Source organism: Bos taurus, chromosome 4, assembly GCF_002263795.3.
Source record: "Bos taurus isolate L1 Dominette 01449 registration number 42190680 breed Hereford chromosome 4, ARS-UCD2.0, whole genome shotgun sequence".
Classification (NCBI taxonomy): Eukaryota; Metazoa; Chordata; class Mammalia; order Artiodactyla; family Bovidae; genus Bos; species Bos taurus.
In genome coordinates this window covers 60,988,664-61,003,360 of record NC_037331.1, presented here as the reverse complement: position 1 = coordinate 61,003,360, position 14,697 = coordinate 60,988,664, and the positions used below count along the sequence as shown (strand labels likewise).

The window sequence follows — 14,697 nt, the reverse complement described above, 5'->3', positions numbered from 1 at the left end:
TAACCTGGCGGCCTACAGTCCATGGGATCACAAAAAGTCAGACACAACTGAACAACTGAGCATGCACACAAAGACAAAAAAGACTGTGGGGAAAAGTCCTCCAGGATAAGGTAAAGGCAATAGCTTCTAAAGACCCAGAAGCAGGTCTGTTTTTGGAAAAATCACCTACAGCAGGCTCCAGAAGAGCATTTGGGGGAAATGTGTAGCATTCGCAGTATCTACAAAAAGACATGGCCTCCCTGCAGTAGGAGCAGAAAAATGTAAGGCAAAGATGGGTTGATACGAAAAGGCAACAAAAAGGAAAAAAAAAAGATACAGATTAAAAATCCAGCTGCAGAACTAAGATCCAAATTTGCAGGAGTATTAACAGAAGAGTATTAATATGTGAGAGGCTGAAGAATGGCCCCCCAAAGATGCCCATATCTTAATCTGGAAATCTGTGAACACTAAATGCAAAACCCGACTTTGCCAATGTGTTTAAGGTGAGAATCTTGAGAGATGGAGAGGTTATCCCGTGTTATCCACATAGGTCCTAAATGCAGTCACAAGTGTTCTTTTGAAAGATAGGCCAAGAGAAATTTGATGATAGAAGAGAAGGCAGTGTGACCATGGAGGCAGAGATTGGAACCATGTGACCACAAGCCAAGGAATGTCAGCTGCCACCACAAGCTGGAAGAGGCAGAGAACAAATTCTCCCCTGGAACCTCCTGAGGCAGTACAGCTGTTCTGACAACTTCATTTGGTCTGGTGACACTGATCTTAGCCTTCAGGCCTCCAGAACTGTAATAAATGTCTGTTGTGGCAAGTCACCAAGCTTGTGATAATTTGCTAGGGCAGTCAGGGAAAACTAATACAAATGCTATGGAATATCAAATCAGTGATGTGGGTGAAGGAAAAAGAAACTTGAGAAACTATTCTGGAAAATAGAAGATAGAGAACAAGAGTCAAGGTTTAGATACAGAATATGGAACTGACAGCCCACATTTGGCTTATTGGTATTGGTCATTATTGGGGTTAGTGCCCTGGACAAACCTAGACAGCATATTAAAAAGCAGAGACATTACTTTGCCGTCAAAGGTCCGTACTGGTTTTTCCAGTAGTCGTATATGAATGTGAGAGTTGGACCATAAAGAAAGCTGAGCACCGAAGAATTGATGCTTTTGAACTGTGGTGTTGGAGAAGACTCTTGAGAGTCCCTTGGACTGCAAGGAGATCCAACCAGTCCATCCTAAAGGAAATCAGTCCTGAATATTCATTGGAAGGACTGATGCTGAAGCTGAAACTCCAATACCTTTGCCACCTGATGCAATGAACTGACTCATTGGAAAAGACCCCGATGCAGGGAAGGATTGAAGGTCGGAGGAGAAGGGGACGACAGAGGATGAGATGGTTGGATGGCATCACTGACTCAATGGACATGAGTTTGAGTAAGCTCCAGGAGTTGGTGATGGACAGGGAAGCCTGGTGTGCTGCAGTCCATAAGGTCAGACTGAGCGACTGAACTGAACTGATCAGATACTTCCCTGAGCCAATGAGAGACTGTGTATAAATGTAAAGTGCTCACTAACCACATTCTAAACAAACTCAAGTGAAAGAGGCCCATATGTGGGCATACCCTGGGGCACATACAGAGTACAAAAATAAAGGGGAAGAAAAAAACACATTTCATAAGTGCTCAAATAGAAGAATCATAAAAATCAAGATGACTTTAGATCTGTTCTCTATATTGAACCTATCAGATTAGAATACCAGGGAGTTTTGTTTTTTTTTTAAGTTTGTATATATTCACACCTATCTGGGTTGGGAATCTGAAAGAGTAAAAGCTCTTCTGCTTCAAGTAAGTTTGCAAACCATCTATAAAGTTTTTTTTTTTTGGGGGGGGGCGGGGCTGGGGAGGTTATGTTGTAGCCCAGCTACTTTATACTTACTGAAGTGTCTTCTGTGTGTGAAGCCCATCAAGAAGGACATTCTCAGACATGCAAGGGCTTAGGAAAATAAACATGTTCCTTTCTTTTAAATTTTAAAGATATATTGCAGAAGCTGAAGTGGTAAGGAAGAACAGAGCTCAAGAATAGGTCACATAGACACTGTAATCAGTAAACCTACAGAACAGTTTAAATTATTATTTTAAGTCTGGTTATCCAGCACATACAAATGTCAGAAATTGTTCCTAAGATAAACTGTAGAATGGAAAGTCAACAGTGTGCCTATGTTCTGGGTCTAAAGCCTAGAGTGTTGTTAACAGAGATAAACGAGGGAAGAGGAGGTAAAGGTTTGTTGTGTTATTTATCTGAAATAGGTTGGTACCCAAAAAAAGTTATTTCCTGAATTATTTTAATCTTTAGAGAATTGTTAATGGCTAAAGAAAGATTCTGAATAGTATTGGTACCAGTAATTGCCATTTACTCTGGTAAAAGGAGATTTTTACCAGGTTTTTACCTTTTACTAGTAAAAGGGGGTTTATTCTGAGCTAAGCAGCATGCTAAAGGCTCTACCTTCATCATCTCTGCTCACAGCCAAGCTGTGGTTGCCAGGTCCTTTCCCTCCCACCCACTGTTCTTAAGGTTCCTAAGGTCCTGCACCAGTAGGTGGTGCTTGAACCCCAGGCTGGCTGATCCCAGAGCTCTTTTCTGTCCCTGTGCTAATATGAAAAACTTACAGGTAAATCCTGGAAGATTCAAAAACAACCAGAACTTCTCAAACACTGGAAACAGAAAAACAAAACTCATCATAAAGTAGACCAAAAAAAGCATCAATATATTTTTAAAAGCAGAAAAGACACAGGGTACTTTCTTTAACCACAATGTACTAGAATTATAGAAAACACAAAATTATAAAATTTAAAACCCAAATACTCAGAGATTAAAAAAAAAAAAAGCATAATCCAAACACTATGGAGTCCATAAGAGACCAAAGCAGACTAGACAGAAAATAACAAGAAGGCTCCATAACCGGATTTGAAACAAGGACAAATACTTACCTGTAGAAAAATTCATGGCTTTATATATACCAGAAATTATCTAGATCACTGAATATTTAACTCAAGAAGGCAAATAGAGAAACCAAAGAAAACAATGGAAGTCGGAGAAAGAAATCAATAAAGATAAATGTTGACCTTAATTAATTAGAAAAAGATGTTAGGCTTGATAAATCCTGTGCTGATTTTCTCAGAAGACCAACAAAATAGACTGATTTCTCAGAAATCCAATTTTTTTAATTGAGAAAAAAATATCTATACACATTAATGAGGAAGGGGGTCTGACCACAGAATCAGAAGTTGTTTTTAAGTTAAAAATGATTACTAGTGCAATTTTGGGCTCAAAATTTGAAAATCTGAAGGGATTAGACAGTCTTCGAAGAAATGGAACTTACTGTAATTGATACAAGCAGTTGAAAACCTGAATAGAACAAAAACCACAGGAAGATCATCAGAGAAGTTTCCTGCCCAGTGTTTTGCAGACTAGTTCTTGCAAGCTTGCCATGAAGAGTTACCCAAGCTAAATTCCACATAGACTGTTCTAGTCCTGATGTGCTGATTCAGCACGTGGCTTTGGAGGGGAAGGGTGGGATGCAAGCGTGTTTGGTTGTGATGGGGTTGAAAGGTCCCGTGTGAGAAGAACCCCTCCTTCCCTGGGAGCTGGTCCTCTCTTCCCAAGTCCATGCCCACTTGCATCCAGAGGCTGATGACCACTGTGTTCTCAACCCTCAGCCAGTGGTGGAAAATAATAAAGCATTAGAGAAAATGAGTCTGAACCTAACACCCACGGCAACTTCTAGAATTTGGTGATCGAAAGAGGGAACTCTTCCTTACTTTGCTCAGGGGAAGATAATGGGGAGCTTTCCTTGAAAGGGAAGTGTTCAGACAACTGGATTGATATGCTTTCTGAATTTGACTTTTGTGAAGTTTCATAAGTGCCCCCATTCCATCCTACATGGGACACATGAGCAGAGAGCAGCCAGTTCCCGGGACCAATGGCCCTGCTTACAGTTCTGCCCTTCCCTCCATCCTCTTCTCCTGCCACTCCTCCTTGCTGGAAGGCTGCCTGCCTCCACCCCACTAGTTTATTCTGCTGTGGCCAAGACTCTGGCTTCCTGCTGAAGGTGTGCATGGAAACCCTGCTGTCCTCAGTGGCCTGGCTGCCACGCCCGGGGACAGTTTGGGCTCCTGCACTGGCATAGAACTTGCATTCCCAGGAATTGCCCACGCCTTCCCCTTTTTCCTTCAGAAGAGGTTGTGGAAATATTGTATTACCCAAAAGCAAAACAAAACCACCCTGGCATTGTTTAGGACTCTTTTGACATTTAGTGTGTTAGTCGTTCAGTCGTGTCTGACTCTTTGTGAACCCAGAAGGCTCCTCTATCCATGGAACTCTCCAGGCAAGAATACTGGAGTGAGTAGCCATTCTCTTCTCCAGGGGATCTTCCTGACTCAGGGATCGAACCAGGGTCTCCTGTATTGCAGGCAGATTCTTTACCATCTGAGCCACCAGGGAAGCCCCTTTCTGACCTTTACGATTCCCCCAAATTGTACAAATGGTGATTATGCTCTGAAAGAAAAGCTGAGCCCTGTAGATGATACCATTGGTGGAAAGGAATGATGATACCGCAGGGGAGGGCTGGTGAAAGCAAGAGAGGAGGGAGAGAAGGGAATAAGCCCTGAGAGGGGTCATGTCTGCACTTTATTTTATTTAAAGAATCTGCCTGCAATGCAGGAGACCTGAGTTTGATCCCTGGGTCCGGAAGATCCTCTGGAGAATGACATGGGAACCCAGTCCAGTATTCTTGCCTGGAGAATTCCATGGACAGAGGAGCCTAGTGGGCTACAGTCCACGGGTTGCAAAAAGTCAGACATGACTGAGCGTCTATCACTTTTCCCCCATATTTATAGTTATATATAATTATAAAACTACGATCATGGCATCTGATCCCATCACTTCATGGCAAATAGATGGGGAAACAGTGGAAACAGTGACAGACTTTCTTTTTTTGGGCTCCAAAATCTCTGCAGATGGTGACTGCAGCCATGAAGTTAAAAGATGCTTGCTCCTTGGAAGAAAAGTTATTACCAACCTAGACAGCATATTAAAAAGCAGAGACATTTCTTTGCCAACAAAAGTCTGTCTAGTCAAAGCTATGGTTTTTCCAGTAGTCATGTATGGATGTGAGAGTTGGACTATAAAGAAAGCTGAGCGCTGAAGAATTGATGCTTTTGAACTGTGGTGTTGGAGAAGACTCTTGAGAGTCCCTTGGACAGAAAGGAGATCCAACCAGTCCATCCTAAAGGAAATCAGTCCTTAATATTCATTGGAAGGACTGATGCTGAAGCCGAAACTCCAATACTTTGGGCACCTGATGCGAAGAACTGACTCATTTGAAAAGACCCTGATGCAGGGAAATATTGAAGGTGGGAGAAGGGGACGACAGTGGATGAGACGGTTGGATGGCATCACTGACTCGATGGACATGAGTTTGAGTAGGCTCCAAGAGTTGGTGATGGACAGGGAGGCCTGGCATGCTGCAGTCCATGGGGTCGCAAAGAGTCGGACACAGCTGAGCAACTGAACTGAACTGATATTTATTTATTATAATAATAATTATGTGCACTTAATATGGTGAGGAATTCTTGGCTTACCTTCCGCCCCTGAGGCAAATTCTGCTGGGGACCTACCACCCTACCTCTTCTACCTGGAGTTTAATCTCACTGTTTCCTGTTCTTCACCTCCCATCCATCCATCCATTCCTCACTGTGAAACCTGGTGCCTCTACCACTTCCTGAAAGCTCTCTCTTCCAGAACACCAGCCCCAGCTTCCCTGGCTTCCTCAGAATCAGAGCCAGCACCCCCCAACTTTGTGTGACGTGCTCTCCTCTTGGCTCTTGGGCCTCGTGCTCTGGGTTTTCCTTAACCTTCCTGGCAGTTCCTACTCTTTCCCCCAACAGGCCCTGCTCCTCTGCCTGCCTCTTATGTGGTGATGGTCCTCAGGCTCTGTCCCTCTGCACAGCCCTCTGGGTGACTTGACTCCTCAGTCACCGCCCTCATGTGCCTGGTGTCCACTGCAGAGCCTGGAACTCGCGGAGGGATGGTCAGCTGCTGTTCATACCCCACTGAGAGTTCCCACAGGCCTCAGCGTCAGTGTGTCCAGAACCTGACTCACTGTCTTCAGGCCACATAGCTGGTCCTTCCAGCCCCCACTTTCACAGGCTGGGAGCCGAGGGGATGTTTCTCTCCCACACCCCCCATGGCTGCTTCTTCATCAGGTTCTGCCAGCTGCTGATCAGTTTGGAAATAGCCCAGTGCCTTTTCCCCACACCAGCCTCCGTCATCTCTTCCTAGGACCTATCTCAGGTCTCGCTACCTCCAGTCTTGTCCTCCATCCCATTCCACCCCCAGGGGTTCTGCACATCAGAGCCATTTATACATTTACCGGGCATGTTCTGTGTCCTGGGTCCTCTGCCACACCACAGCTCTAGATCATCTGGCCTCTCCTTGCCCCCCAAGTACAGGCCAAGCTCCTTAATGTGGCTAGTCTGGCCCTGCTTGTTTCTGCAGAAGAACCTTTCAGCACTTGCGCCACACCCCAGACACCCCGTGTTCCCCGGTCATTCTGCAGTCCTGGGCTGTGCCCGGCCTCCCACCTCGTGCTATTCCTGCCAGCCCACCTCTCCGCCTTGCAAGCCCGCAAGCGTCAGCCTAGGAGTCACTTCCCAGCAAGCCTCCCAGCTGTGTGTTACTAAGTTCTTCCAAAGAGCTTCACAGCAGCCGAGTTTGCCTCTAGAGAGCGCTCTTCACCTGGTTGATGCACTTCCCTGGTTCCTCCATTAAACTTAGAAGTTTGAAGGCAAAGGCTACGTTGTATCATTGTACATCATTGTTTCCTCTGCATCCAGGAGTGCCTGGTACATAATACTTACCCCTTAAATGCTTTATCTGGGCAGTGAATGCTGGCTCCATTGTATTACACACTTTCTGCATTTATTGAAACCTACTGTATCTCATGCACTAAGCTATGGCACTTAATAAATGCAATGGAAACTCAAAGTGTCAGAATCCTCAGAGAAAGCTGGCTAGAGTGAATTCTTGACTCTGGTGCCGTGTGGGTCGTAATCTGTTCTGGAAGCGAGAGTTTCTGTATGGTTGGGAGTTTATTCTTTTAAGTGCTTTTGTGCACCCACATAGTTACCTGTTATCTGCCTTTACAGGGTCATTGAGGTTCATTCCGCCTGCCACCCTAAGCAACAGGGAGCCCTCCATCTTCTCTTTAACTTCGCTTCTTCTTTTCCTTACTGTCAGTGTCTACCTGACTCGTTCCCCTTCACTGCTTCAAATTCCATTACAGCCCTCACTGTGCCAGCCACTAATGAGCTCTAAAGACATCTGCCCTCAAGTGCTTCACTTCCTTGTCGCTTACTTAGCAAACATTAATTGCATGCATTCTAGGTCCTTCCAAGTGTTGCCCATCTTGACTTCAGAACTTGGCCTTGAAATGGCCTTTTTTCCAAATAAATCACGGCTGTCAGCTGCTTTTGTGTGACTTGCCTCTCTTCTCAAAGTCAAGTGTGAAAAAGAAACTGAAGCTTCCATCTGACGGGAGCTCTGCTGTTTTCACAGGATGCTGACCCAGCACCAGGTCACCCCACAGACATGCGCTGTTTAGTCCGGCTCTGCTGGTCCATGTTGGAACTCGGAGAGCCTCAGAGAGACATGGCTCCCATAGCCTGTGCCCCAGAAGCATCCTAGCCCCTTTGAGGTCAGAAACAATAGTGCGTTCATCTTTGTTTTCCTGGTGCCAGTTATGTTTGTGGAATTAGCAAAGGATGGAACGAGGGAAGGAAAGAGAGAGACATGGAGAGAGGGAGGGAGAGAAGAGGGGCAAAATTGGAATTGAGAGATGAGATTCCTTCCAGGGTAAGAAGTTAGAGGTGTCAGATGGAGGATTTGGTAAACGGGTTCATTGCTTCCTCGTGTGTATGAAATTTCCTCCCAGGGAGTATCTGATGTGCTGGAAGAATCTGATACCATAAACACTGAAACGAATACTCCAAACCTGGAGAGTTTCCAATAAGGTAAGAACTAATGTAGGAGAGTTATGTAATGGGAAAAATCTTGAAACTCCCGAAGATTACAACTCTAAGGAGGAAAAAAACCCAAGCTTTCGGAAGAAATCCACTGTTATGAGGAGCTGGAGCAGTAACTTCTGATTAACACGTATTGTTTCCATTATGAACCTCAAACCATCTAGATTTGAGTGTCCTGTTATCTTTTTTCCATCTGCCCCTAAAGCAAGCTCATTTGTGTTGCTGGGTTTAAATAGTGTGAAAAGGTCTTTATTTTTTTCTGTTTCCATTCAACACGCAAAACCTATTTGGTATTAATTTTAGAGCAGAAGCTAAATTGGTTTCATCTCACATGCCAGCTTCACTGGATTGGCTGTGGCTTACTGGAGTGTTCAGAAGGATTCTGAAGCTGTATATAAGCTAACGGGGGGAAGTTCCATGCAAAGGGATGAGGAGAGTTGGAGAGTGTGCATGCCAAGTATTTGTTATCCCTGTTCAAGAGGAAAGTAATCTGGTGAAAGCAGGGAATAGCGTCCTTCAGATTTTGACTCTGAAAAGAGTCAACAGAAATTGTTTTAATTTCATCTTTATTCAAAGCCTGAGACTGTTGGTCTTCAGATCATGTTCTACAGTCTTTTGAATATAGTATCTTTGTGAACAGGGAGAAAAAGCGTTGAGTTTATTAACAGTGTTTAAATCTTTTCCTCTAACCTGTTGATATCTGATAGTAAATCGGACTTCATGACTGTAGAGAAGGGCAGGAACAAGAGACTGTTTTAGAAGTTCCTCCAATATAAGTATTTTCCAGTGGTTATTTCAGAAGCAGTTTAAGCTTCTGAAACTTGAGTTACAGCTGGACTCTCCTTAGCCTGTAACTTGTGTTACATGTTGATAACATGGAATCTAGAGGTGTGCATTGGGAATTAGAGTGTGCACCTGATCTGCCTTTTGGGAAATCTATATGCAGGTCAGGAAGCAACAGTTAGAACTAGACATGGAACAACAGACTGGTTCCAAATAGGAAAAGGAGTACGTCAAGGCAGTATATTGTCACCCTACTTATTTAATTTCTATGCAGAGTACATCATGAGAAACGCTGGACTGGAAGAAACACAAGCTGGAGTCAAGATTGCTGGGAGAAATATCAATAACCTCAGATATGCAGATGACACCACCCTTATGGCAGAAAGTGAAGAGGAACTAAAAAGCCTCTTGATGAAAGTGAAAATGGAGAGTGAAAAAGTTGGCTTAAAGCTCAACGTTCAGAAAACGAAGATCATGGCATCTGGTCCCATCACTTCATAGGAAATAGATGAGGAAACAGTGGAAACAGTGTCAGACTTTATTTTTCTGGGCTCCAAAATCACTGCAGATGGTGATTGCAGTCATGAAATTAAAAGACACTTACTCCTTGGAAGGAAAGTTATGACCAACAAAGGTTTGTCTAGTCAAAGCTATGGTTTTTCCAGTGGTCATGTATGGATGTGAGAGTTGGACTGTGAAGAAGGCTGGGCACCAAAGAATTGATGCCTTTGAACTGTGGTGTTGGAGAAGACTCTTGCGAGTCCCTGGGACTGCAAGGAGATCCAGCCAGTCCATTCTGAAGGAGATCAGCCCTGGGATTTCTTTGGAAGGAATGATGCTAAAGCTGAAACTCCAGTACTTTGGCCACCTCATGCGAAGAGTTGACTCAATGGAAAAGACTCTGATGCTGGGAGGGATTGGGGGCAGGAGGAGAAGGGGACGACAGAGGATGAGATGGCTGGATGGCATCACTGACTCGATGGACGTGAGTCTGGGTGAAGTCCGGGACTTAGTGATGGACAGGGAGGCCTGGCATGCTGCGATTCATGGGGTCGCAAAGAGTCGGACATGACTGAGTGACTGAACTGAACTGAACTGAACTGAGGAGTGACCTGTAGCTTTGACCTGCCACCAGACAGAGCAGGCATTTCTACAAATGTGTGTAGCACTGTCCACACCGAGGAAAACACAAAACACACACAGTCATCTCATTGGAGGGCTTTTTTTGTCAGACAGAGAAACTAAAGCTTGACCAGTGATTTTAGCTCTCCATACCAGGAGCAACTTGGTCTGTAAGCCCCTGGGCCCTCATAGGCAGCCAGTAAATAAATATTCCTGAGTGTCCTTCATGTCAGTTATAGACATCACAGATGTAATGAGAAGACCCTTGAACCCCTGGCCTCAAAGGGCTTCCCTGCTAGTGAGAGGAAACAGACAAAAGCAACCTGACAAATAAGTGCTTTAGGCTTCCCAGATGGCTCAGTGGTAAAATCCCGCCTGCCAATGCAGGAGACTCGGGTTGGATCGCTGAGTCAGGAAGATCCCCTTGAGGAGGAGGTGGCAACCTGCTCCAGTATTCTTGCCTGGGAAATCCCTTGTACAGAGGAATTCTGGTGGGCTACAACCCATGGGGTCGCAACAGAGTCAGACATGACTTAGTGACTAAACAACAACAACCAGTAAGTACACATAAAAAAAAAAAATCCAAGGTGACCAGGAATGCTGCTTGGAGAAGTTAACATTTGAACTTAGCCTGGGATGATGTAATTAGATGTAACTGGTGTTGTCAAGGTCTTGGGGATGACCTTTCCATGCCAGAGAAACAGCAAAAGCAAACATGTCCAAGAGATGAAGGAAACTCAGTGACTGGAGCAGAGGGAATGCACAGGGTCTTGTCCATTAGCCCTGATGTCTGCTAAATTGGTGGTGGTGGTGGCGGTGGTTTCTTGTAGGCCTTTAACACTTTTATTGCACTTGCTGAACTGCTTTTAGGTAAACCTAGTCATTTGGTTGGGCAGTGCCTGCCTGCCTGTATAGGGAGATTATTAAGAATTCTGTAGGTTGAGGTGAAACTTGTTACGGGCATAACTACCTTTGAGGGAGGTGTGTGGTACGGGTAGGGCCAATTTCTGCTCGGGAGAGCTTGTGCAGATTGGTAGGGGTGCAGTGACCAGTGACCACAAACAGATTAGCTGGGTGGGGAGGGAGCAGAACGACACCATGGAGAGCTGACCTGCCCCCTAAACAGTCTCACCAAGCTCCCACTTCCTCCTGTGTGCTGGGCCTTCCTGCCCTGGCTGCCTGCTCATTGTGTCCCTAGACACTTCAAAAGCAACTTGTCACAGAAGGGACCTGTTCCCACACATCTGAACTCCCTCATCTCAGCTGCTGGCTAAAGTCTGGGCTCTGGCCCCTAAGCTGGAAACTGGCGAGTTGTATACACTCCAAGCCCTTTCTCTCCTCCGTGGTGCCTCTGTCCCTGGTTGCCTTTCTCCCCAGGCCCCTCCCCTGGCAAGGCTAACCTGGTCCCTCCTAGAGGAAGCCATCTCTGCCCTCGGCAGGCTGGGCTCCTCTCGGCTCCCCAGCCAGTCCACTTGGCACCCTGCTGGTCCTTTTCCTCAGCGTGGCCTCCGGGAGGCTGTGAACTTGTGGGCAAGGAGCAGGTCATAGTCATCAGGTGCTCTTGGCTTCTTGCACCCAGGAGGGCTCCATCCATATGCAGTAACAAATGAGCGGGTGAGCAGGCTGTCTTCATAAGGAGTGATTTTAGTTATTTATTCTCACCAGAGGGACGTCAAGGGAAGATTAGTGCTGAACATGGGTAACTGTTTTCTTCTTTATATTCCTCTGAATTTATTGAAGTTGCTTACATAAGCAACTATCAATTGCTTTTAGAAATTTTTGTGGGGAAATGTATGCAACATAAAATTTACTATTTCAGCCATTAATAAGTGTACATTTCACTGACATTAAGCACACTCACTTTGTGTGCAACCGTCGCCAGCATCTCCAGAACATTTTCCCAAACAGAAACTCCGTACCCAATAAGTAATAACTCCCCATTCCCGCCTCCCCCAGCCCTTGGCAGCCACCATTCTACTTTGAGTCTCTTTGGGTGTGACACGTCTAGGGACTTCACGTAAGAAGAATCATACAGTATTTGTCCTTTTGCGTCTGGCTTATTTCACTGAGCATGGTGTCTTCAAGTTTCCTCTATGTTGTAGCAAGTGCCAGAACTTCCTTCTCTTAAGGCTAAATATTTTATCATATGTATGCACTGTCTTTTGTTTATCCATTTATCCAATGATGTACATTGTTTTCACCTTTTGGCTGCTGTGAATCATGTTACTGTGAACGTGGGCCGTGCAAATATCTGAGTCCCTGTTTTCAACCCTTGTGGGTATATGCCAAGAAGTGGAATTGCTGGATTCTATGGTAAAATCATTTTTACAATTCAGAAACATTTCAGCTAGTTCTGAAATGGTCATTTCAGCTCAAACCAAAGGTCACCTTCAGACTGGGGGTGGTGTAGAAATGCAGGCTGAAATTTCAGACCTTTGTTTTCATGACTTGTCTCATGCTTGGTGACGTGAAATGTTTTGTTTTCAAGTGTGGTTTTACTTTTTTTCTTACAGCATCAAGCTGCTAGCTGTGCAAGAACTACTTGACAGAGAGGCCCTGGAAAAGGTAAATATTTTATTCTTCCTACCCCAGATCCATAAACTTAGAGCAGAGTGCCACACCAGGAAAAACTCCACTTTCTATCGCCAGAGACAGCACTTGCAACAAAGTTGGTCTGTAGTAAACCGTGCAGATTTTTAATCAGAATGCCCCCATATTGCTCATAGGCCATTAACGCTTGCAAACTCTCCCTTGCTTGGCGTTTTCAGAGTTGAGTAAAAGCAGAGGCTCACTTTGCTGTGGGCCAGGCTCTGGAGCAGGCTTTCTGTGCCTGGAAACACCACACACCCGATGCTGCCAGCGTGCCAGATTCTGTCCTTCCCTCCATCTCTGCTTGTGTGTGTTTTTGTCTGAGCTTGTGGATGCCAAAATTAAGGCAGCGAGGTGAGGGAACTCGCTCTAATTAGGAAAATTAGCTAAGTGGCAGAGTAAGGATTTGAGGCCCATAGTTTTATTTCTAGAACCAGTGTTTTTTCTGTTGAATAGTCAAATTCATGTGTCTGAACTCCTTTGAGGGCTACTTCTGCGGTTTGGGAAACCCCGTCCCACACGTGCCCTGGAAGGAGCTGTCAGCGTGTCTCAGTTCTCCACGTTCAAGTCAAGCACTCAGCTGGGGCCTTTTGCCAGTCGTGGGTTCAGTCTGTGTGCTGCATGGTCCAGGTGCCACCCCGGGGCCTCCCAAGCGGTTCCCTGGGTGGCTCAGGACTCTTGCCGAGTATGTGGCCATGGTCATTAATTGGACTCTCTAAGGGTAATGTAGAAGAAAATGGTTAGCGAGATAAGCGCCCAAATGATATTATTCATATAATTTAAAATATTTTCATTAGTGGTCAGTCTGCTGGTTGTCACTAAAGCAAATAAAGTCTTTAAGCACAGGCAGTGATGTGTGGGGAGGGAGGTATCTATCTGAACTCTGGCTCTGAATTTCACATCCCTCGAGCCTTATTTGTATTACAGATGGAACAAGGATGGTGCTGCCTGCCTGACCTCAGAGAGATGACATGAGAACCAAATGAGTTAGTGCAGCGGAAGGGCTTCCTAAGTGCCAAAGTTATCGACTCATTAATTCTTAACTACTCCTATCAATTCTTAATCCAGCCATTAAAACATACTAAGTGTACATGAAGATTCTTTGTATATTCTTGAAACTTTTAAAACGTTACCCCTCCAGAAACAATTTTCTTCTCAGTATTCACTACAGGTATTTGTTTACTCTTCAATTAAAAAAAAATTAGACAAAACTGGTAAACGCATGGCAACCATGTGCTAAGGTGCATCAGCACAATAGAAACACAGGCACCAAAAATATCTATAGCTCTTTAGAGTTGTGTTAATGCCCTTTGTGGAGAGGCCACACAGCCAAGCCGGTGTGGGAAACTAACAGCTTGTGGAGTCCAACAGAATGGGAGCTTATAGGGTGGGGTTTGGAGAGCTGGGCCCAGAGCCACCTCGTCCTTCTTAAGCGGGTTACCTTGAGTTATCAGCCTTCTCTGTGGTTTACTTTCCCGGTCTGTAAAGTGGGACTCTTTATAACCCAAAATTCACAGAAGATTTGAGAAGATCAAGTAGACAGCCTATGTAAAGGACTTAACTCCATACCTGGCGCTCAGTGGTCCCGCAGAGTCAGCTACTGCCCGTGTTGTTTTCCCTTCCTCTTCCTCCTCCCTCCCTCCCTCTTTCTCACCACATATGATGATGGTTTTGTACTGTTCCCCTATCTCCACAAATGAGCAGTAGAAAGACCAATAAGATAGTTTAAATATGCACAGGGGCCAGCTAGGAGCCAAGGTCACTGAGTTTCCTTCTTCCCTCTCTCATTTGTGTGTTCATTCATTCACTCACACTGCAGGCTTTTGTTGAGCTTTCAATATGCAGGGCAAGTAGCAAACATTTCTAGAAAAGTCCAGAAGTGATCAGTAGACTTGAGCTTGGCAGCCGGTTGTATTGAGTGACACATGGCTTATACCTGGCCTAGTGCTATTTTTTGCAATAAGATCGGTTCAGTTCATGTTAGAATAAGATACATTCCCTAAAGAACCTTATGAATTACAGATTCTCACCTACCCAGACAAACTAAAGAATCACCGAGGAAAGTTCTCAGTAAACTATAGCAATAGCTTTGCTACTCGGAGTGTGGTCTGCAGACCGACAGTATTGTA

General features: G+C 44.9%; 1 protein-coding gene across 4 annotated transcripts in view; it reads left to right on the top strand.

The window, feature by feature from the left end:
• The window catches only part of EEPD1 (endonuclease/exonuclease/phosphatase family domain containing 1), a 191,522-nt gene that overhangs the window by 137,208 nt on the left and 39,617 nt on the right, over positions 1–14,697 (top strand). For all 4 annotated transcript variants that reach the window (XM_010804256.4, XM_024990619.2, XM_015469386.3 and 1 more), the window contains exon 3: positions 12,493–12,544. In XM_010804256.4, the coding sequence (XP_010802558.1) occupies positions 12,493–12,544 (52 nt within the window). The remainder of the gene's footprint in view (positions 1–12,492; positions 12,545–14,697) is intronic.